This window comes from Ixodes scapularis, unplaced genomic scaffold (assembly GCF_016920785.2).
Source record: "Ixodes scapularis isolate PalLabHiFi unplaced genomic scaffold, ASM1692078v2 PGA_scaffold9__187_contigs__length_104089568, whole genome shotgun sequence".
NCBI lineage: Eukaryota > Metazoa > Arthropoda > Arachnida > Ixodida > Ixodidae > Ixodes > Ixodes scapularis.
In genome coordinates this window covers 70,006,021-70,030,494 of record NW_024609884.1, presented here as the reverse complement: position 1 = coordinate 70,030,494, position 24,474 = coordinate 70,006,021, and the positions used below count along the sequence as shown (strand labels likewise).

Below are 24,474 nucleotides of genomic sequence, written 5' to 3'. Positions count from 1 at the left end.
AACAGTAGGAGAACGACTCAAACGCGTCTGCGTTTGAAACGCTCTCCTGTCTTGGTGCTGTCGCTCAAAATGGCGCTGTTGCTCCAGTCAAAATTGAGAGCTCGAACCGATAGATACTCTTTCACGTGCTACGGAGAAAAAAATACAACATAAGCCTGGTGTACAAAATAACCTTGATGTCACTATCCAGCACTAAAGTACCCTAGTGAATGCACCCCTATAAGGGAATTTTCGTAATCGTTTTCATGCGCTCACGCTCTCCGGAACCCGCTGGGAAATCTGTACAGGCGAGACTATCGGCGCGCATGCGCAGGAGCGGCGTCTTCGTTGGGGAGAGGAGGGGGAACAACGGTTTTCAAAACCCACCTTTTGTGCAGGCTTTCGGCTATAGCGGCTGTACACGGCCAACACCAGAATAGTGAAAAACTCTGAACGCCCCATCTTAAAGTAATTGTGCTGTTTGTACGTATGTATAGACAGTCGGAAGTTGTTCAGCCCCAATGGACGTTAAATATGAGAAATTTAGCCAGTGCAGTACAACCGCTAGCCTGGGGTTTTCAACGTGCACTACGGTATAGTGATGCACGACCGCACGCCGGTACAAAGCTCATTCAGATGGAAACGGGCAGGGGTGGAGATTGAAAATTCAGGATCCCTGGGTTCCGCGGCGCGAGCTTTCGCTTCACGCGCTCCGACCTGCGGTGCGTTAGCACACTCGGCCACCGATCCCCTTCCCCCCTCCTCCTTCATAAAACGTCATCAGAGTCAGATGGCGCCAACTTAGCAATTGGACCCGAGTCGGATGCCGAACGTCCTTCGACGCGTCGATTGGACACGAGGCCCAGCCGAGCACTGACGCAGCACTCGGATCCAATCTGTGTCTCCGCACGCTATCACTATGATAACATCACAATTCTGGTGCACAGGCCTTGATTATTCTAGGTGGCGTTGGCACGGCATGCGCGAGGCTTCCGACTCGGCGCAGGGACGCCAGAGCACATAGCGAGTACGGGGGCCCAGTGGGCGAGGCGGCGTTTATTGCGTGTCAGCCCGCCACCCGGAACCCGTGCGTGGTGGCGTTGGTCCCTGGCGCTCCGCACGAGTCCACCACGTGGATCTTCCATCCCAAGTGCCTGTGGGTGTAGCACTGCAGGGCTCGTTAGTCGGTCTCCGCCACCGGCACGCCGTCCCCCGGCGGCACGCACCTGATAGTGAACCAGGTCTGGGGTACTCCGATCGGGAGTCCACTGCATGTAGGCGGCAGCTCCGGGCCGGCACTGCAGAGTCAGGCGCTCGCGAAACTGCTCGAAGGTCGGCCACCGGTCCGGCAGCTCACCCAGGGGTAACTGCCACTCACAGAGGCGTCCCGCTGCACGTGCGACAGAGATCAAATCAAGTCGCTTCAGTCGGGATATCCTCAGTAGCCCTAGAATTGCGTTTGAGAAGACACTGGAAACTCGAGAAGTAACCACATGGAAGCCGCATACTGGTCGTTTCGCAAAGAGACTCTTAACGAAACGTCTCTGAAACTTCCAGTAGGTTTCTTTCAAGCTTACTACCAGCTTCGGTTACCTTTCTTTGACAACCTGTCCTGAATGTCAAACGTCAGATAATTTCCGCTGTAACGCTCATGTCAAGGCTGACGACATATCTGATTTCGGTTGAAACTCTCAATGAAAAGAGCGATTTTATTTGAAAATTATCATTTCGATTCAATTTTACTTCTGACTTGGTCCTCTCACTTCTTTCGAAAAGGAACGTGGTTGTTGTTTCGTTACCCAGATGTGTTACAAGTAAAGGCCGATTCAGAGAGTGGCGTTTAACTAATAAGGTCCGGGGGCGTACGCTGAGATACGAGTTACCGCTCCAACGAAGAGTCAATATACGACTGCCAGTGAAACAGCATGCTGTGTGAATGACCATTAGCCGAGTGATATCGGTACCATGTTACGCAAAGGACTTCATTGGCACGCTCGAGTTTTGCGACTTGCCACTAATTTGGCAGATTGCTAGGGGCACGTGAACAGTCTCTAGGAGTGAATCGTGTAAGAATGAACTCTTGCGACATTGATATGACAATCTGCACCGTTTCCATTTCCGGGTATCCTCGCGTAGTACACCAAAGCGCACTCATAGCTATCTGTACAGCCCTTTCAGCGGCTTGCATCGACGGTAAAAATATGCCTTGTTCAAAATTAATATTCGCAAGCTCTGTCATTGGCACTCTGTGCACTCTGACGCGTATGTAACGTAGGGGCAGTTTTTGAAGGCACTTTGTATAATTGCTAATTACAATCGGAACTGTTCCCTACCGAAAAATCCGGTATAACTTTTCGCTATCCGGATTATGGAACCGGAAATCTATCTGGATTCTATCTGGACTCTATCTGGAATTTAGGTTTTCAGAAATTATTCTTTTGTCTGCAATCTGGATTTCGGGTTTCCAGTAACAAATTTCCGGTTCCATATTCCGGATAGGGAAAGTTATACCGGATTTTTCGGTAGGGTTATGGTAACTCGATGTACAGAGTCGAAGAGAAAACAAAATATGAGGGAGTCAAAAAAGAAAGCCTTCGCATTGTGATTCTGTCGATACCCTGAAATTACCAGCCCAATTCTCCAACCGGTCTTCATTTCAAGAAGACATTGGTCAAAGATCTGATCAGTGGCTTGCATAGCGATTCCTTAGAACGATTGCAACAACACTACTAGAAATAAGTGATGACTTTCAATTTCCATCGTCAGGCGACATTAGTCGCCTTTTGCCCCATTTTCCTAGGCCTTTGTCTAAATAAAACAATATTTTTAATTTGAAATCTGAATTTACTTTTATCACGTTTGGAGGCGTAAGTTGATTTTGCTTTTTCACGATATCAGTGTCCGGTTCAGAACTGGTGAAAGCAACCACCAAAGTGTTTCAGAACCTTACTGTCGGACGTCGCCTACGTCATGCATCCATTTCAAAGTGGAATAGAAGGATTTCAGTAATGCCAAGTCCGGCCGCAGCCGACGCCACGATCCTCGGGAGTCAATCAAACAGCATCGAAAGTGCATCGTCACTACGCAATCTGGCCGCCGGATTGCTCGCCGACTTTATAGCCAAGTGTCCAGATTAGGGCCTCTGGACCGAATAACGTGCCCTCTGCTGGTCAAGGACGATTACCACGCTTACGTCGAGGACGACATTGTGCGAGGGTTGCTATGGCAACAGCTGCGTCGGCTCCAACAAAACCGGTTTTTAGCCCCTTTTGTTGGAGCCGCTGTTGCCATAGCAACCCGCGCACTCGATCGGACTCAACGCAAGTGTGTGAATCGCACATTACTCGAAAGACCAGGATAGCAGTGGTATATCGTTGGCCGCGTCGCACCTCTTGAAGATCTGGCGCAGCCGACAGCTTATGGAAACCGCACGGTGTATCCACACAGCACCAATTTAGCAGCCGAGACAGAAAACAAAGGCAGAGGCGGCAGGCACGCAGTACTGCTTCCGAAACATTTAGCCGTCGGAGAGAGAAAGTATGAAAAAGCCGAAGGCATCAAGCACGCAACAGTTAAGACAGTCACCGACAGATAATAACCAGAATAGACAGAGAGATAAACACCAGCTTCAACGAAGCTTGCGTTTACGGCCTCATTTTTCATATATAGTAAGCAAATATCTCAAAACGGGGCAACACTCTTACACGAGTACCACATCCAATTAATATCACGCCCGACATCCTGGGGTTTTGTTCTATAGATTTATTTGCCCCACCTATCTTTCGTTGGATCCTAGTACATCATTCTTTCTTCGTAATGAATCGCTTAATTAGTTAAATGTAGAGTGTCTTTTTTCTCTCCAAGTTTGCGACCGAATCCTTACGTTCTATTTGGCAGAAATCTCCTAACGTGTTTCTTATTTTTTCTACAAACTTAACTCTGCTTCTAGCAGAAACGGGGAGAATAGAACAATTCAATCAAACAACTTGATCAGGGCTCATCCTTAATGGATTAGCTGCAGCCCCGGCCCCTAGATCACCATGTGGCACCAGACGCCGCACCAGACGGTGATGAAGAGCCCGTGCTGTCTTTGCACTCAACACTGGCGCATGACCCCCACCCCGTACTCACCGGCAGTAGGATAGGGCTTGTTATTTTTGTGGCGGCCCACCCCCGCAAACAGGCGCTCCACTTTACGATCAGCAGTCGACTTATGCTCGTAGCCGCCTCCGGGATCCGAGGTGATGTAGAGCGGGTGATTCTTGGCCGAATTCTCCGGGTCATTGCCACCCTCAACGACGAACGTGTACGTCTTACCACGCTCCACCCACAGCTCTGGAATGAGCAAGCCATTCACATACCAGGCGATGCCCCAGCCCACGTGGCCAGTGATCGCCTGGTATCCCTTGCGGCCGCCCGCGGGACCGATCTGCATTCGGAAAGTCCTGTCCTCGGGGCACACCACTGCCGGAATCTGCCAGGAATCCTCAGCCGACAGTGGCGGCTCAGTGGCAGTCGCACCCCTTTCTTTGGGCGCTTCCTCGTCCGGTGACGGGCAGTTCCAGGAGGGCTGACGCCCGAAGTCTAAAAAGACATCCCCTGCGAAAAGGGACGTTGAGGAGAGCGATGCACATACGCAGTCGAAACGCACCTTGACTGCGCAGACTATGGTACGATGCATCTGCGCGGTCGTTGATAGGACCCACCGCCCACATAACCGCCTGCGGACCGTCCGAGTAGATGTGCTGGTCGTAGGCGGGGTCCTCTGGAAGGTCGCCACAGCTAGAGCGAAGGCTCGTCAACACATATAACCAGACACTCACGAGCAGCCTGAGCCCTCTTGAAGGTGACCATGTGGTACCCATTTACGGTGGCCGCGTCCATGAGGGTCACGCTGGAACGTGCGGCGCGGTCGAGCTTGGTGTCGGGGCAGCTTCCGCGTGTTCCAACGCACTGCAAGCGGCTCAGGTTCGTCTTTGCACACAGTAAGAATCGCACTCACCTGCTCTTTGCTGGCGAGGAAGTAGTCAACGGCGTGGCCTTGTCCGGCACCATCGATCCAGGCAACCACGGCGTCGGCGTCCACCATGTTTGATTTGGCGTCATCCTTGCTTAAGCCAAAAGACATGTACTCGCCGCCCCGAACGCGCCCCACTATCTGCATGATCGCCTCGTCGTTGTCCAAAACCCAGCGGAATTCGAGCCCCAGTGGCTCGTGGAGCACCTCGCAGTTAAGTCCGCTGACGTTGCGACCAGCAGTCCCCTGAGGGTGCTTATGCGGCACCTGATGCTGCCCTATGGCTAAAGCCAGCTGCCGGGCAGAAGGCGGAACACGCAGCTCGTGTGGTATGGCGACGCTACCGAAGTCCACTTCGGCCAAGTCGCACCAGACGCCGAAGCGGTCGAAGTCGTAGGCGCTCACGCCGTCGGGCAGCGAGATGACGACTGTCTTGCCCGTGGCCGGTGCCAAGGGCGCGTCACTGCGGGTAAGCGCCGTGGGGCCGATCACGCGGTCGGGCTCGCGCGGGACACTCACCTGCCGTTCTCGTCAAGCAGCCGCGTGCCGCCGCGGTGCTGCTTGGGGCCCTTGGACACCCACCAGTAGGCCGCTGGACAAACAAGCACACACTTGCCAGTTCAATCACTTTTATTCACGCTTTCCAGCGGTACAGTTCAGGGATGCCGCTCACCGGGCCCGAGGCCGTCGTACTTGAAGTCTGGTACGAGAAACGTCTGCGCGTCTAGCAGGGATACGCGTCCAGAAGACACTCCATGGTCCCAGGTCGGCAGAGCCTTCAATGTTGCCGCCTTGGGGATGTCCAGGCTCCGCGGGATGATTAGATCTCCGAAGTTGGCCTGCAGGCGCAAAATCGTTGGCTCCGAACCAGCCAGAGTCCCACCTTCGCACTTACCCTGAACTTTCTACACCAGACTGCGAACCAGCGAATCTTACGCAGCGTCTGATCGCCCGGCAGTCGCAGCACCAAGTCTCGGCCGTGATAGGCTCCCAGCGGCTGACTCCTGCGAGGGAACGTGGATGGAGCCACCCCTTGAGACCTCCCGGCGCGCACACCTACCTGCCCTGCTCGTCCGGGATTATGAAGCCGGTGTGGTCCGGCCGCGTTGTCGACCCAGCCCAGAAGTAGGCGTCTGCGAAAAAACAGAACCTTCAGAATGCCCATGCGGCTGCCAGCGGGATCGCGTCCCACCTGGGCCCGTGCCGTCGTAGTGAAAATCCTTGAGGTAGAGCGTCTTCTCGTCCACGGCGTACACCTCGCCGGAGACACCGTGGAAATGTGTGTTGAGCTTGCCGATGCGCGTGCCCAGGTAGGGCTCGACGGCCACGACCGCGAGGGCCGGCCACAGGAAGAAGGCGCACCTGCTCAGGAGCATGGCCGATGGAGCAATGACCGTCGCCGGGACTCTTCGAAAGTTCTGCTGACCCAGCCTCCTGAATCCAGGTCAACAGGCAAGGGGGCTGCCTCTCTCGACGCGCAAACTGGATTTCAAGGTTCGCTTTCTTTGCCGGGGAAAGGCTTGGGAAAGTGGCCGCCTCCGAGCTATTCACGCGGGTGTCCAGCTTTCCCCGGGGCTAGCTGATGAAAGCAATTTCTTCCGGTGATGATTGTGTCGCGAGGATGACCTTGAGCTCGCTGCACGGTCGTAGGTATACACGACCTTCGCGGGGCCTCATGACCATGCCGCACGCAGCAGAACTACACTGAGACTTGAAGCGCGACCGACGCGTTCCCCGTTGCACTTCTCCGCCCATCCTTCTCCGGGACCTCCGACCCAGAAGTCCGGTCCTCCCACAAGGCGTCAGCCGGGCAAAACCCCGGAAGCAGGCCTCGTTGCCACCTCTGTGCCAAACAACAAGGTCGTTCGAACCAGCCGACGTCTAGTGTCATATCAGAAATCCGGGTTAGCTGCTTCTAAATACAGCTACCGTAGGAGAGAGCAGAGGTCCTCGAGTTGCGCCCTGTTGTCGGACTCGCACAGGCGCCATGCCCTGTCGCTCGCTTGGTCTCGTGGCTGCCGCGTTCATTGAGCGTGGCCCGGGAAACGTGTTCGGGACGCCTCTTTCCGCCGCGCTAAAACGAGTTCGTGAACCGTGCATTCTCTTCCGTTATCACGGTGTGGGCGAGGGGGCCGTACGGAACCGGCCACAGCTTTTCTGCCCACGGCTGCCGATACCGACGGAAACACTCCGTCTATAGCACGGCGTCTGCCAAAAGGACTCGAATAATGAAAAGACTGTAAGTGCGCAGGCGAGCTGCTGGTAGCTAATCAGGTCGTTTAACCCCTGAGACTCTAGTGTAGAAAAGAAAAAAAATTTAGTCGAAGGAACAGACACAGAAGGGAACGTCTCGCGTGGCAAGTGGCCGCCTCCGAGACACAGAAGGGGAAATGAGATGTTCCCTTCTGTGTCTGTTCCTTCGACTAAAAGTTGTTTTGTCTTTTTTTCCTTTTATGAACCAGTCTCGAGTGTTAAACGGCATGACTCGAATAGGGCTGGCCTCATTCTAAAACACTCTTTGTGGAAAACAATGGCTTAGGCTTCATCTTAAATGCACCCAAACACGCTCGTTTTCACCTCCGGGAAGGGCACGTCAACAAGGGGTAAGCTTCCAGACGACCTTCCACAGCTTGTCCACTCTGTGTTCCACTGTCCACTTTTTGGACTTTATTTAAGTGACCTATTAAAGAAGTCTAGCCCCGAAACGCTAAGGAAGGCGCCGTTTTCTTCTACGAAAAATGCAAAAGAAACAATTAACAAAAAGCGGGCTCAAGAGGTCGGAAATAAATTTATGCACTCGAGCCAAGGAGTTTACCACTCGTGACCGCGCAATCATAATTACCGCGCGTTACATTGTTCTAGCTCCTCAACCATTCTTGGAAGAGCAATTCGCCGATAGAACCTGAAGAGCTTAGATTTCCCAAGGTAGTGAATTGATGTATCGCCTGTCGTGTCAGCACGAGAAATTTGCCTCAGAGGCCCTAGAAAACAGTGGGTAGACAAAAGAACACGTCCTCACTATTCACATGTCTCACTCGAGATCAGCTGATGCGCGACAAGGGGTGGCCAGCCTGAGATCATTGCACTGCTAGTTTCAGCCTGATATTGCAGCGTCCTTAACCTGCCACATTTCGTGTGTGAAACAAAATGTTAATATGCAAAAATTGGTGCCTCGTATACGCACATTCCGCATCACTATACTCCGTTTCACCCTACAGGGTAAAACATAGTATACTATAGCTTCGCTCGATTTACGCACACCTCCCGCACCGGTGCAAAAAAAGCGTAGGGCGGTGTACTTCCGGTCGTATCTCAATACACATAATACACATACCGGAAGTACACGGCCCTACACTTTTCTGCACCGGTGCAGGAGGTGCAGGTAAATCAAACGAAGCTACTGATGCCTTAAAAATGGCGGCGGAAGAGCAGCCGACGGAGTCAGTAATCGATGTGGCGCGCGTTCATATCAATGTTTTCTTGTGCTCCGTTTGTGCATGTGACATCCGTGTGTGATGTGTTCAACCAATTGATGAAGCGTACAGTGTATGTGCGCATTATTAAGTATAGGAGATGCAATGCCTAAAACCCTGCAACCGCGCGGGCAAAACAATAACTTTTGTAGCCTTTAAATTGGGCGGTAGCTACGGCCACCAAGCCTCTCAAGCTGGGTGGCGCCAGCTCAAGAAAAACAAACGGTTACTAACTTCCTGTTAGCAACACTCTCGTTAATAACTGCAGTTACTAAGAGGTTAGTAAAGTATGTGCCAAGCAGTTATTACTAACCTCTTGTGGGTCAGCAGTGAGTACTAATACTTCTTTCTAACCACGAGAACGCATTGCGGTAAAGCAGAGTAAGAAATGTAAAAAAATGGGAAGGCATTTTTCAGTGCAACTCGGAGAATGTGCCTGCAGGAAGCCATTTTGAGAAAGCATCGCGGGAAAGCAGCGTAATAAAGAACCATTGTGGGGAAGTAGAGGGGCCACTCTTCAGTGTACCTCGGAGTGTGTGTCTGCGGGTATGCATTAGGGAGTTTTCGTAGACCGCGTTTTCCCATCCGCTAAGCCCTCCGAAACGAAGCAGCCGCTACTGCGCCTGCGCGCCGATGGCCTTGACTCCAGAGTTCCGGCTAGCGTAGTCGGTTTCGGAGAGCGCTGCGGGACGGCGAAAACCATCTACGAAAATTCCCTAATGCGAGAACGAATTGCGGGGGAGCAGTGTGATAAAGGACCATTGTGGGAAAGTGGAAGGGCCTTTCTTCAGAGTGTTCCACGGAGCATGGAGAGCTACATACATCAAAATATTTGGCTTTGTCTTCATACGCAAAAATAGAGTTATATAATGTGATCGCTGGTTCCTGAGTAAAACCTTAGACGAATGTGTCTTTCGAGCAGGGAATCGCAGTCCGGAAACAACGGAGAAGGTGCGGACACGGAGTACAAAGAACCCCCAGAAAAGCGTCAAGTCTGCGGCTTACGTTTTGCATGGTTAACATACGGCAGTGCGAATGCTTATAATCCAAGCCGTTCACGTATCCTCAGAAAGTGGCTCATGACCGGGTTTGTGAACCCTGAAATCTAGCCGCAATTGCACAAAATGTCGTGGTCAATGTATTTCTGTTGTTGTTGTTTTGAATTTTTATGAACAAACGTCAGCGTTGTTTTTGTTTTGTTTTTTTATGTCAATAACACAAAATGGCGGAAAACTTGCTCAGCTCCCCGGTTGCCCGAGTTTCTATCTTCGCTGTGATCATAAATGGGCGGCATTTTTAGAACTGTCAGAATGGTGTAATTGGTCCGAATAGTTCTGGAGCACCTTTTGTGGCAGCGGAAGTTCCATTTTAGAGCAAGAAAAATAACGTTTGCTGTGCAAGCATACATTTAATTTTCGTTTATTTCACTGAAAACGCTATCTCAAGGTTCACCTATTTAACTAGACGAGACTGTCTTCCTAGCTTTCCCTCTCATTGTTACTTGAGGACCGCAAATTCCACTCTAGTAGTAGGATAATCCAGCAGGCAGTTTAATTCGCCCGGACAATCGACTAGATATTTAGTGGTGCTTAAAAAGAGCAGATATAACAACAAAAATATTTCGATGAGAGCCCACTTTTTTGTTCAAAAAGCTGGCTCCACCAGCCGTTTTTGAAATACAAGTTAATTGGTGAAGAACCTAATATGATGAGTAATATTAACTTTCGGTGTGGAATCAAAGGTAAACTAAATCGCTACGCCACAATTTTGTTTTAAAATATAGTAACGGGTCAAGACTTCAAATGCTTGCATAGAGTGCTAAGTAAACGAGACATAGGACATACAAAATTAATCTATACTGGAGCCCAGCTATGCGTAATCGAGGGGTATTTTGAAATCCGCTCGGTATGTGCAATCGTTTCTTGAATCTCAAATTAAAAATTTAACACCACTGAGGAAATACGCAGCTGGTCAGTGCGCCGCAACCTATCAAATACGTTTGTACAATAACGCGGTTTTATATGAGGAGATTAAAAAGGAAGCTTATAAAGAGGAGAGAAAAAAAAAACAGCGATACGCAGGATGGCGCAAGCTTTCTATGAACAAAACGAAAGTGGTTTCGCAAAAATCTGATCACACAAAATGTTTTTTTTTTTTGTTGTTGTTGTTTTTTCTTTAGCGCTTGTGATGTGTCTTTTCCAGGAGCGTCTTTCGGTTGATTGCATAAATTTCGCTCCCATGACTTGAAGTCCTGTCGGAGTATCACGCACGACAAGAATAGCATTATATCGTAATTTTAGTCATACTGCTTCAAATTTATAATCAACACGTTGCGCTTCGTAAAAGCAGCGCAGACTGCACTCATCATGCTCTGCGCGGCGCTCACCCCGCGAGAGTTACTTCTCCGCAGTGCTCCTGTGCCCAGGGAGAAACGCGCTCAACGGAGATAACTAGCCCCAGAGCCGTGTATAGAGAGTTTGGTCAATGGGAGGCGCGGGCAGAGCCAGGGCGTGCACCAGAATGCGAGAGAGGACTTGGCATGTTCTCTTGACCAACCAGAAACTGAAAAGAATCCCCTAGCGTTGGTAGCGAAAAACAGTTTTAATCATTCGTATCCGTTGGTTTGTGGTTTTAATAAACACGCAAGAGTTAAATATAGTAACCATTCATGGTTGAAAATGGGGAGCACGTGATGTTTCGATCATGATCCCGAAGAAAGATGTAAGAAACGAATATGCCGCTCAACTCTGTTTTGCTCGGACAGGGTGTGACAGCTCGGACGGCAGATTCCCGGCCCTCGGCGCTTGGCGTACGGATTATGTCGATCGTTCCGCTAGTCGCACTTTTCCTCCGTGATTTTGGATGACCGTAATTCAAAACATCACGAGCACCATATTTTCAGCCACCAAGAGTTACTCCGACGCACTTATTAAGTTTGTTTCTCGCGACCACCGCCAGGTATTATTTCCAGCTTCTGGTTGGCCACATTCGAATTTGTGACAACGCCTTGGAACACGCCCAGCCCGCTTTCGGGTTTCGGCCAATGGCGCCTCCTCATTTCTCTCCTATACTTCCCAACAAATGGCCAAACTCTCTGCATATACGACTCTCACTAGCCCTACCAAAACCACATCGGACAATAAGAGAGCAAAGCGTGAAAAGGGTAAGCTGGTTTTGCTCTTCTTTTTTTTTTTATCCATAATGCGCTGCTCTAAGTTGTATCCAAAACCGACACGAAGGCGAAGTTACAGAAATGTATTATACCCTGTCTTTTCTTCGCTTTGGTGTAGTTGTTTTGTGCAACTGAGCAACGCAGAAGTGATCAAGAATAAGAAACATTGCAAAACGTACGAGCACTATCGGTGTCCTAAGTTTAGCAATGTTTGAATTTCACTGTTCTCATCGCAAGGACGCACTTTACCTGACAAATGTTTTTGGCAACTGACGTTTCACTCTGTACCTGTCGGTTTCTGCCTACAATTGCCATGGTGATTCATCCGCTGCTGTTATTCTTGTTTGACCATGCGATTTGCTCAGCACGAGAACAGTTTCTGGGGGGGGGGGGGGGGGGGGGGGGGGCGGGGGGCGGGGGGGGGGGGGGGATCGGTGGCCGAGTGGGCTAGCGCACACCAGCTCGGAGAACGTGGAGCGAAAGCTCGCGCTGCGCAGAAGCCAGGGATCCTGGGCTCAATCCCCACCCCTGCCCGTTTCGATCTGGATTAGCATCGTACAGGGTGCGGTTGTGTATCACTACTGCGTGGTGTGTGTTAAAGAAGTCAGGCTAGTGGTTGTACTGCACTGACTAAATTGCTCATCTACAGCTGAGACAGCAGAAGCCCATTGGGACTGACTAACTTCGGGCTGCATAAGCATACAACACAATGTTTAAGAACAGCTTGATTTGCGTTCTACAGAGCAGTTCCACGTAGGCTGTGTGTGATGTGATTACGGTATTCGCTCTTTCTCGCGTGCGTTGAAACGTGGTGGCGGCAGTGTGCAAATAGTCCCCAATTACTTCCAGTACTGAACTAAACGGCGGGTTTCGAAGTATTTGCGAAATCAAATATACACGGTATCTTCTGGAAATGGCCACTTATAGCACTGTCGGACTTAATTCACTCTTATGATAAAAGAATGATGAGTAAAAAATTAGAAAATATACGTGACCCGGAAGTGTGCCAGGGCTAACCAATAGATGGCGCCACTGAGTCTGTTGAAAAACAAAAAAAAGGGGCGAATACTGAGGCTTGTGGATTATTTAAACAAACCAGTTTTACCCGTTCTTTTTGTCACTCTAGGTTTTATAGGGTAATTTAAGTGATTTTTAATGTGTTAGCATTAGTGCGCTGGTACATGCGGTGACCTTGGACTGGTTTGGAGCACACGTGTCCAAGGCTTGCAACGTCACCATGAGATGGCGCCACAGCTCCCATGGCTACGGAAACTGGCTAGGAAATACCTTCTGCAAGCGCCGACAGATGGCGGCGGGGTGCATATTTCGAGGTGGTGACTGCTTTTTGGGGGCGACAGAGGGCCCTTGGAAGCACTGAAGTAACTGAAAACCCAACAAAGTCAGGAGAGGCACCCAGGGTTAAAAAGAGGAGGAAATGTAAAAACAGGTATCAACAAACAGCACAATCAGACATTGGATATATTAACACGCAGGGTGGTTGAAATAGGTTAAAATGGAAAGAGGTAGAGGAGCAACTAAGAAAGGAGGATTTAATGGTGTATGGGTTTGTGGAAACAAATCTCAGAGACATGGAGCAGCCACCTTGCAACCCTGACTATGTGTGGGAAGAATGCAACAGAATGGAGGGAACGAAGATGGGAGGTGGAATTGGAGCATTTATTATGAAGAACAGGAACTTTCAAAGGATCAGAAAGAAGTGCGCCGAACATTTGTGGCTGAAGTGAAAAGTCGCTGGGGAACCAACAGTCCTTGGAGTTGTTTACTTATGGACAGGGATAGGTGCTAAAGAGGGAAACAGGAAAATGATTGATTGCATATCAAGAGACATTAGTGAGCTAGGGGGAGGCTCTGAAATAATTATTATGGGAGACATGAATGCCCATATCGAGGGACTGGATGGGTATACGGACTCAACTGGAAGCATATTATTAGAACTGGTGGAAAAGCATGACTTAGTTTTATGTAATACCAGTCAGAAATGTGACGGGCACATAACGTGGGAAACTGGCAATCTCCATTCAACAAGAGATTACGTACTCATGTCACACAAAATATATGTTAAGTTACAAGTAGGGTGTGCATTTTCCGGTTTTAACCGAAAAACACCGATAAACATTCGTCGGTGACTAAAATATAAAATCGGTTAAAACCGAAAAACACCGGTGGTTTGATATTTTCGCCCTGGTTAAAACCGAAAAACACCGGTCGTTGCTAGTTTGCGACCTAGCGAAACCCTTTCCCCGTAGGGGTTCGTCAAACGTGTTATCTCGTGGATCCTGCATTCTTCCAGTGTTTATACATGGCTTGCAGGTGGCGTCAGTCCGCCCTCCTTTCTGGGGTCAAAAGCGTCTAGTGAACGCAGTGGAAGCTAAGCTCTCCATGCCTTTCCCCTATTGTGTCTCCCATGGCCCCCTTTTGTGGAAAAATTAACGCAGTGGAGGGTAGGCTCTCACGTGCCTTTTCCTCATTGTGTCTGGCCAAGTGATGTTGGTGCAAGCCATGTATTCAGAGGTTGCTGTGGTTCCTGGAAGACACTGCCAACGTCCGTGTCGTACAGGACCGTGCGTTTTCATAATTGCGTGAAGATGCAAGCATGAAAGTATGCTTTCATCTACTATAATAACCAAGTGTGAGAAATAGTTGCTTCCTAGAGAAGAAGTGTATGAACTATGTGAATAAAATTGGAACTCTCTGTCTCTGATGAATCGCCTTTTTTTCACCGATAATCACCGATTTTAGCCTCGTCGTGAGACGTTCCACTGAAATACGCCGGTGTTTTGAAAATAAATAAACACCAAAAAACATCCGCCGATTTTTCTCACAAATAAACACCGGAAAGTACACACCCTAGTTACAAGTAATGAAAATAGATGAAGAAGGTTCCAAAAGTCTTGGTAGTGATCACAAACGTAATAAGCTGAATTTTGCCAGAGAAGTAAATGCTGAAACTAGACAACATAATTCAAAGCAAACTTTCTGCAGCGACAAAGAGTTGGAAATAGTTGCTGAAAGAATAGAGCTAGGAAGCAGTTTCAGGGCAACGGTATACAGATTGGACCTATGAGAGCCTAACTAGGCTTTTTGCTCTGGAACTAGACAGAGTTCAGAGTAAACGAAAGGGGAAGCAAGGACGTAGACCAAAAAGCTGGTGGGACAAAGAAGTGAAGCAAGCGATACAACCACGTCAGGAAGCCTCTAGAGAACACAGGTATTCCAAGCGTAGTGGGGAGTCAGAAACGGAAGTAAAAAGAAAATGGGACACTTTTATAACATGTTGCCGGGAGGCATCCAGTTTGATCAATGCGAAAATTCAGAGAAAGGGTGAGGAATGGATGAGTAATGGGTAAGCAAGAAAGATAGCAACGCAGCCAAGAAGTTTTGGGAGCATTTGAACTCACTCGGTGAAACGACGCAAGCTAGACAGAGGTTCATACTCTTGCATAAGGGAGATCAATTAGAGGGAGATGATGCGATACGATATATAGGAGCAGTGATGGAGGAGAAATTTCGGGAACGGGTACATGTGGAAGATAGGCAAACCGAAGGCAGTAGCAGTCCAGCTTGTGACATCGCGGATTTTGGACAACGAGAATGGGAAAAGGCGGAACGAAGAGTCCCTAGAGGCACGTCGACAGGCACAGATGGTATCCCAATCAAGCTGGTGAAGAATTTGGGTCCTAAATCTAAGGCAAAACTAAGGGAGGTAGTGAGCACTATGATAACAAAAGGAAATATTTCAGATGAATGGAGGCTTAGTAGAATGAGTATGATATATAAAAGGAAAGGGAGATAAGTCTGATATTAGGAATTATTGTCCCGTAACCATGACACCAGTTATTTACAGATTGGTAATGCAGATTATAAAGAACAGACTGGAGGAATGGGTAGATTGCGAGGGCATAATGGGCGAGTTAAAGAACGGGTTTCGGAAACAAAGAAGGTTGGAGGACAATATAGTTTCTCTAACACAGTGTATAGAAATAGCGCAAAAAGAAAACAGACAGCTTTGACTGGCATTTCAGGATATCAAGGGTGCCTATGACAATGTGAACCAAAGGAACCTGTGGGACATAGTGGAGAGCTTAAAACTAGATGAAGGACTAACAGCAATATTAAGGAACATTTACAAAGATAATAAGGTGATTATAACATGGGAAGGAAAGGCGAAGGGGAAATAGAGACAAGACGAGGCCTTAGGCAGGGTTGCCCGTTATCGCCTTTGCTGTTTATTTTGTATCTGAGAGGATTGGAAGATAGACTAGAGAAGAGTGGGCTTGGATTCGACCTTTCGTACAGTAAGCTAGGCCAAAAAATTCAGCAATCCTTACCGGGATGGATGTATGCGGATGATATCGTACTAATGGCTAACAACCGGACAGAGTTGAAGGAATTAATGAGGATCTGTGGTAGGGAAGGAGAGGAATTAGGTTTAGAATTCAGTAGTGAAAAATCAGCAGTCATGATTTTTAACGATGATGAAGTTGAGAGGCTGAAGATACAGAATATTACAATTGAGAGAGCTAGTAAATACAAGTATCTAGGAGTATGGATATGTGATGGTGCAGAATATCTCAGTGAGCATGAAAAGTAATTAAAAGGTAAGGGCAACAGAAATGCAGCTGTAATGAAAAATAGAGCACTTTGGATTTGCAACAGGTATGAGGTGGTGAGAGAGATTTGGAAAGGAGTCATGGTGCCTGGCTTGACTTTTGGAAACGCAGTGCCATGCATGAAATCCGAAGTGCATGCAAGACTAGAAATAAAAGAGTGCGGAGTAGGTAGGCTGGCTTTGGGGGCACATTGCGAAACGCCAAACCAGGGAGTACAAGGAGACATGGGATGGGCGTCATTTGATAGTAGGGAAGCGGTGAGCAAGATAAAATTTGAGGATCGGTTGAGGCAAATGGATGTGGAGCAATGGGCACGGAAGGTTTTCAGCTATTTATACATGAGGAGCATAGACACAAAGTGGAGACAGCGCACTAGGAAAATAAGAGGAACGTTTTTGGGCTTAGTGGAGTTACGGAAGAGCAGGTCTCAGTTAAGAAGAAAGTTAAGGCCACAGAAAGAGATCGGTGGCTAGAGGGAATGCAGACAAAGATGACTCTGGAAAGCTATATTAAACAAAACAGTTATTGTTAAAGAAAGCATTTATGACAATTCTAGGTGAAGCTCATTGTTTTTTGAGGCGAGGACGGGTGTTCTGCGAACCAGAACATACAGAGCGAAGTACCAGGAAATGAATACAATGTGCACTGCTTGTGGAGAGCAGGACTAGACGGCTGAGCACTTGATACTCTACTGTAAAGGGCTTCACCCTATGCCTACCGAAGACAACATGGATTTAATAAAGTCATTGGGTTTTAGAGACAGCGAAGGGAGAGTGGATTTCAAGACTGTAGATATTACCAAGCAAAGATTAAGTGAATGGTGGCAGAAAGCGAGAGAAAACTGGGTATTTTCTTATTAACTGATGGCAAGGGTGTTTTTATAGCCTCACTTTCTTTGCAGTGCGGAGTGAATATAGATTTAACATTTAAATATTTTAAGCTTAAATGGTAAAACAAAATGGCTAAGTGGCGTAAGCTACCGCCCGATCCAAAGGGCTCAGCCGGATTCATCCATCCATCCATGGTGCCGCTTAGAGAGCGCTAAATGGAATGGTCTATAGAAGTGAACTACACGATGCGACATGAGCCCCCAGACATCGCCCCTACAGATCAGATATACTTCCGGAGCCCCTGCGCAAGGGCAACGTCTGCTAAAGTTAGACAACCGCTTGCGAACACGAGTAGTGACCTCGCCGGTCGTGGCCCCGTGGGATGACATAGGCATCACGGATGAGAAACCTCGCACGCGCGAACTCACAACGGATCTATATGCACATCAGCGTACGGCAGATGATCGCTCGCGCGACTGACATTACACCGCCAGTCACAAACTAACTTCACCTCTATATAGATGTTTCGTGGATCCCAACAACCGAACGGCCGCAATGGCGGTCATCAGCACAGATGGAACGACTGTCCGAGGATGACAGCGATTTCAAGAGCCCCCAGCTATCACTGGAATCGAAACTAGTTCTCGAACCATCCTTTATGGCGCCAATAAAATTTCACGGCATTTTTCTGAAATTAAGACACTATCCTCCACACGATCAAGGCATGGGAGCCATGAGGGCATTTACGAGGCCACCTCGACTTCACTCCACGGTGGGCCTCATTAAGGAAACTTGCAAACAGATTCAAACCACAAGACAAATAGATGTCCGCTTACAATGGATGCCGGGACACGTAAGCACTAGAGGCAAAAAAGTGGCCCACGAGCTGGCGAGTGAGTCCGACCGAACTTCCCACCACTCGCAGCTCAAAACTCTTCCCCGCCTCCCAAATAGTTCCGAAGACGGCACAAAGTGCAAACAGATACGCCGAACCAACCTAAACGGAATTGCTGCGTCGTGGTAAAGGAAGCGCCCTTCGTTGGTCAGCTTCTCGCGACGCTTGATGGCCTTCCGTAACTTAGTCTGGAGCTTCCGGTAACATTTCCCTGTGGCTGTTTCGCCCTCACGAGCTCATAATCTATCAGGAGCACACCATTGCAGTTCCAAAATAAAAACGTTAATCATCGCCTTCCCCGAAGGTGGCTCCTTCGTCACCCTCTTCGACGGCGTTGAATCCGCGTGCTTACACTGTTCTCTTTACTCCGTCTTGGTGTCGTAATGGAGCTCCCAGAGGGTGAAACCAACACCTATTCATGGTGGTCAGACGGTCAGAGTCGACTTTAGAAAGCTGTAACATTACCGTTGTAGATTCCTTTCCGCGCTGCTTTCATTTGGGCATTGTGAGAGAAACCTTGTGGTCGTGCCAAGACTACGACAACCTTCTCTAGGGTTGTCACGGGCACTCGTAGGGTGCATTCATATAGGCATGTAGACAAGGCTCGTCTCGAAATGCAAATTTTGGCGATACTCTTTCATGCCGCCAAAATTACAAACATTATGAACGCCCCTCGTGTTGAGCTCGACAGAAAGAGGAAGATGGTGCCCGTGACAACCCCAGAGAAGGGTCCACTTTTGACCTATTCGTCGGTGTAAAAATTAGTCGACGATGAATGCGTTCCCATGTTCAACTTAACCCGAGACTGGGGTATGAAATAGAAGCTTAAAAGTAGAAGGGACAGAAAAACGGGAAGATGAGAACGTCTCAAACGCAGCTAAAAGATTTAGTCAGTCTCAGATCCTTATATATTCACAGCCACAAAAAGGTCGCCAACCACACAACTTGACCTTTGCTAAAACACGAAACACCAGGACACACAAAAGGACACAACCAGAACAGGACAATGAGATGCCCCTCAACCAGACATGTGCAAGTTACTCAAAAAAATAATTAAGTTAAGTTACTGAGTATTGACGTCAAAAGTAATTTGAGTAGAGTAGAAATTACTCAAATAACAAGTAATTGAGAAAATTACTAATTACTGTAAAAAGTTGCGAATTACTCTTGAAGTTACTTTTGAAGTTACTTTTATATGTTTTTATGGTAAAAAGAAAGTACAGAGGTTTTGATCCGTTAGCGAAATTGTGCTAGCCAAATATGAATCCGCTTTGTTGTTTTTTTTCACAGAAATGCTTTAATAGCTGGTTCTGCTTATTGGTTTGTACTTTCTTGTTTGGTTGGTCATGATGTACTGCGAATGGGTCATTTCTACTTTGAGGTTTAGCACTGTCTGAGCTTGATTTTTTAGAGAGTGTTTGCTTGTTTACAGTGTTGCGTAAAGTACATCTAAAAAGTACTTGAAGTAAAGTACAAAGTAAATGAGAGGTTATGTACTTCAAGTAAAGTAGTAAGTACACCGAGTGAAATGTATTTGAAGTGACGTATATAAATACACTATATTTCAAGGTAAAGTACAAGCACTTTTAACACAATCTTTCATAATGCCCTTTCGTGTGTTTTTTTTTTTGTTTTTTTTAACTGGTATGCATTGTTTCAGGGGTAATCGGAGGTGCATTAGTTTTTTTCCCGAGATGGCCTGCAAATATTGTATAAGGTCAAGTCGCCGCAGAGTAGTTGTTTTACTCTTGCTGACGAGCTATTTGGCACAATCAACTCACAAGGCACTTATTTCGATCGGTCTTACAACCGCCGTGCCTTCACTCGGAGGCGTCTTACGACGGACGGAGCAAGCACTTCCAACTACTCAATAGGAGACCAAATTGACGTGGATCTTGACGAGACACCTTTCACAACAGTGACATACCACAATAAGCATCTCCATCGTCTTCAAGGAGGCGTCTTACGTCGGACGGAGCAAGCACTTCCGACTACTCAATAGGAGACCAAATTGACGTGGATCTTGACGAGACACCTTTCACAACAGTGACATACCCCAAAAGGCATCTCCATCGTCTTCAAGTCAACAAAGGCACAGTCCTTCTGGAAAGTGAACCCTAACCGAATCGCAAACGAAATTGTCACCACAGCACAAGAGAAATTGAGCTCACATAAAATCACAAAAGATGGAAGCCTGGTGGTAAGTGTTGCCTGTTTGTCGTCAGCAAATAAGCTTCTAGCCTTGAAAGCTGTTGCTGGAATTGATGCCGCGGCCAATGTGCCGCAGTCTTACTCAAAGAATCTGGGCAAGATAAAAAAATGTCCCAAGCGAGTACACAGAGGAACAACTCCTGGAGTATCTCACTGACAAAGGGGCTACGTCTGTCAAACGGCAAATTGCCCACGTACCTCAAGGCGACGGAAGTGTCGTGAAGCATCCACGGGACAGCGTCATCTTACAATTTAGAGAAGACTGCCCAATGCCCACACGCGTTTTCTTGGGATTTACCAGTCATCCAGTGGAAGAATATTTTGGACAGGCGGTACGCTGTTTCCGCTGCCAAAGGCATGGACACGTAGCTAATACGTGTCGCGGACCACAGTGATGTAAGGTGTGCGCAGGCCCGCATAACTATAATGAATGCAGCTCCAGAAACCACCCCAAGTGCGCAAACGGTGGTGGACCACATGCTGCGTCATTCGCGGGTTGTGTGCGAAACAAAGAAATAGGAGCATTACGTAAACACGAACTGATTCACGGCAAGACGACTAAGCGTCACTCGCCACCACCAAATCCAGAGGCAGTTAGGCCTGTGTCTCCTTCGCCTCCAAACTCAATACAGAAAAGATCAAGATATACCTGCGCTGAAGCCATCGGAGCTGCCGGACCTGGGGCACCACCACCAGAGACACCGCCGGCACCGCCTCCACCACCGATACCACCTCGACTTCCTCCACGGAATCCTCCACGCGAGCCACCAATACGTGACTCGACGCGGACGCCAACGCCTCTGACAGCAAGAACAGTTGAGGCACAGACAGCCGACACCAATCCATATTCAAGGTCTCTCCGACAAAACACAACTGCCCGATCCGAAAAGCTGGAAAAGCTGCTGCTCCCGATTCTGTTTGCTGCATTGAAGGCAATTGTTACAACACTACTGGAGGCTAGAGACCTTCCTGAAGTGCTAATGCTACTTTTAATGGAGCATATCCTTGCACGTTCGAGTCCTCAGATTAACTCAAATTCTACAAATGAATGATCGGTACCGACAGGCCTTTTTGTTCCAATGGAACGCCAATGGTTTGCCATCAAAGAGCGGCGACTTTCGACAGTTTGTTGCCCTCCATCAGTTCCCAATTCTCGCCATCTCTGAAGCACGAGTCACAGCCCAATTCCGACTGCCCAACTATGTGACCTATCAAACGACACGACCTTCCGGCCCCAGTCGGGCAATGTTGTGTTTGCGAAAGGACCTGCCATCAACTCTCGTATCTACATCGAAAGAGGATGCACCGGAATATGTGGCGTGCAAAGTGAACATCGGTAAGATATGCATAGTCATTGCAAGTGTTTACTTTGAACCCCTTACACCCATCACTCTTACACAGTTTTCCCGTATGATCCGGAAGTTTGGGAAAACATTCGTAATTGCTGGTGACTTTAACGCCCACAATCCTCTCTGGGGAAGTGATCGATGCGATATTCGTGGGGATATGAACTCCAACGCAGCTGAAAATCTTGACCTAACGGTATTGAATGATGGATCTGGAACATTCTTGCGCGGTCCTAGATATTCTAGTTGTTTAGACATAACACTCTGCTCTCACAACTTATCTTCTGGAGTGGATTGGCGCACAGATGCCGAGACAAGGGGAAGTGACCATTTTCCTATCCTCGTGTGTCAACCTAAACTTTTGCAGTCACCTCAGAAACGTAAATCTCAACTAACAAATTGGAAAGTTTATCGACACTTAAATACTAAAATCATAAATACAATTGACTGCACACTGGAAAATTTTGTTACAAGCATTCGCACAAATATGGAACGCTCCACGCGGGTAATATCAGTTCCTCAGGGACAGGGTTGTAAAAGTTACTTCAAAAATGTACCTAATATACAGTTACACTTAGTTATGCGAAAAGGTACCTAAGTACGTACATAGGTATTCGCTTAAAAATGTACCTAGGTACAGGTACAGATACTTCAAAGATTCTTTATTTATTTTCCCCAAATTTGTCAGAATATAATGGAAGTAAAGCTTTTTATACTAAGAATACACACGAAAACGAGTTCGATAAATGTGCTTTATTGGTGTCAATGCGATGTCCACATCGGTGTTGAGTCCTCACGTGCCTTCTCCCCACGCTCCAATTGGTTCACCGAGGCCACAGCTTCCACTGTTTACCATGTCACGCCGGAACAGCCGAAACTCGCTTGTTGACGTTCTTGCCCTCAGAGCAGGTGCTGTTGTCGACGGGCCCAGAAGACGTCGGCCGTATGAAGAAACGCATGAGTCGAGTGCATATGCACCTAACCTTCGCGACGACGAGCGAAAAGCTTCAAGCTTCCTCGTTTTTTCTTTTTTTTTTGTTTGTTTGTTTTTTGCTAGTGGGAAGAAAAGCACGCCTTTTTTTTTTTTTCTTTCGGAACTTTTTTCGTTATGATAACTGCAAATTATGAATCCGACTTATTGAGTGGAAACTGTATTATATACGAGGGGCAATGTTACATTGTTTAGGATTGTAATTATAATTAATTTTCAATTATAACTTATATTGTACTTATGACAGAAAAGACATGACAAGATACAGGCAACAGAAAATGCGCACATCTTTCAAGTTATCTCCTCCCTTGTATAGCTGTCTGAGGAGCTTCAAACACGCAATGAAGTCGATTTAGGTTTGAGATGAAGGACGCAGGTTGCTATTTTTCCTAAACGGTGTTCGGAAGCGATTCGATAAATTGGTGTCGCTAGAACGGCATCGCTAATCCACCGTTCGCTCAAATGAACACCGCCATTCGCTAATGTGTCGTTCGATGAAACATCATGGGCGGGGCTTCGTTCGCTAACACTCGTTCGATCAAGTCAGTGCCTCCCAGGTCGTACGTTAATCACGGAACATGGTAGTGTGTTAATACTTCAAAATTTATAGTTTCTACCATTTTGACGAAGTGAATAGAAAAGTACCTGTAAAAAGTAACTTTACTTAGTTACAAGTTACTGGAAAATGTACCTAAGATGCAGATACAGATACCGAGCAATGAAGGTACCTAGGTTTGTAACTGAGGTACAACAAAAGTACCTAGATACCGATTTCCAGTTACTTGTGTCTAGGTACTTTACAACCCTGCTCAGGGATGTATTGGAGTGGATGCCGAATATGACAGGCTACGGGCTATACGACGAAGGGCTGAACGGGAATACAATCGATCAGGGCAAGTTGAGCACTACTTAGAGGCTCAACAAACGCATGCCCTCATGCGTCGACAACTAAAAAAGCTTGCCAAAAAAACGCTGGCGCAGTAACTGCGATTCTCTTTCGCCTTTTACGTCAATACCCAAAATCCGGAACATACTCCGAGCACTTAGAACTCCTGTCACTCATAGCATCTTCGATCAACTCGCACCGGAATCGCCCTGAAACCAGCACAGTGCACAGCGCTCCTCGGTCGTGCAGCGCGATGTCGGTGCAACATCGAGGACAAACTGCGCCGCGCCGGTGCACCGCGGCGAGCTCCATCTTGCGTCACTTCACGTTTTGTTCGTTTTTTCTTGCGCAGGTCAGCGCACGGTGCCCGTCTGCTGTCAATTTCTTCTATTCTTTTACTCGCGGATTTGACGGTCCCACAGAAATAAACATCGTGGACGTGATTGTCGATGGGGTCACGAAGCGGGTGACAATTCCACATGTATATGTTGGCCATCATTATTGGTTCAAAAAAACGAAACACCAGATAATAGCCGTACCTCGCTGTCATCGAAACGCCTCGCGCCGCTTACCACGAAGTTCGTGCTTTCCGGGCGCTCCTTGCCACCGCAGCAATCGCCAGTAATCACAGCGATGGCGAGAAGCTTGTCGTCTCGCCGTCAGAAGACCCGAGGAAATCATCTAGTGCAGCTGCGAGGCGTGTTCGTTTTTGCAAGATCGCCATCTCGATAGTCTGCGCGTCTGCTACTCCCGCCATCTTCTCGATTCCCGCTCCTGGCCGCAATGCCTGATGGGACTGCCCCCCGGCGCACCGCCAATTTTCTTGGTGCGCGTTGGGGCAACGAAAAGCCGCACCGGGAGGGTGCGCTTCGTTGATCGAGGATGTCTGGTGCGCACCGGTGCACTTGATCGAAGATGAAGGGGCGCACCTCAGTGCCCCGGTGCGCACCGGTGCGGATGATCGAGGATGCTTTCAGATTCACCCATTCCGGGCTTTGGCATTACATCGGGGTATTTCTGTTGTCCTCGTTGCGGATGAGTTT

At 48.1% G+C, this 24,474-nt stretch overlaps 1 protein-coding gene across 1 annotated transcript; it reads right to left on the bottom strand.

The window, feature by feature from the left end:
* Nucleotides 1-1,045: 1,045 nt before the first annotated feature.
* LOC115320355 (protein Skeletor, isoforms B/C) lies at nucleotides 1,046-6,372 on the bottom strand. Its single transcript, XM_029980461.3, has 11 exons — nucleotides 6,189-6,372; nucleotides 6,057-6,129; nucleotides 5,892-6,000; nucleotides 5,670-5,835; nucleotides 5,516-5,588; nucleotides 4,982-5,459; nucleotides 4,803-4,932; nucleotides 4,631-4,744; nucleotides 4,111-4,578; nucleotides 1,206-1,369; nucleotides 1,046-1,147 (listed from the first exon to the last, which is right to left on the bottom strand). Exons 1-11 carry the CDS (start codon nucleotides 6,370-6,372, stop codon nucleotides 1,046-1,048), a joined length of 2,061 nt encoding a protein of 686 aa, XP_029836321.1.
* Nucleotides 6,373-24,474: the final 18,102 nt, after the last annotated feature.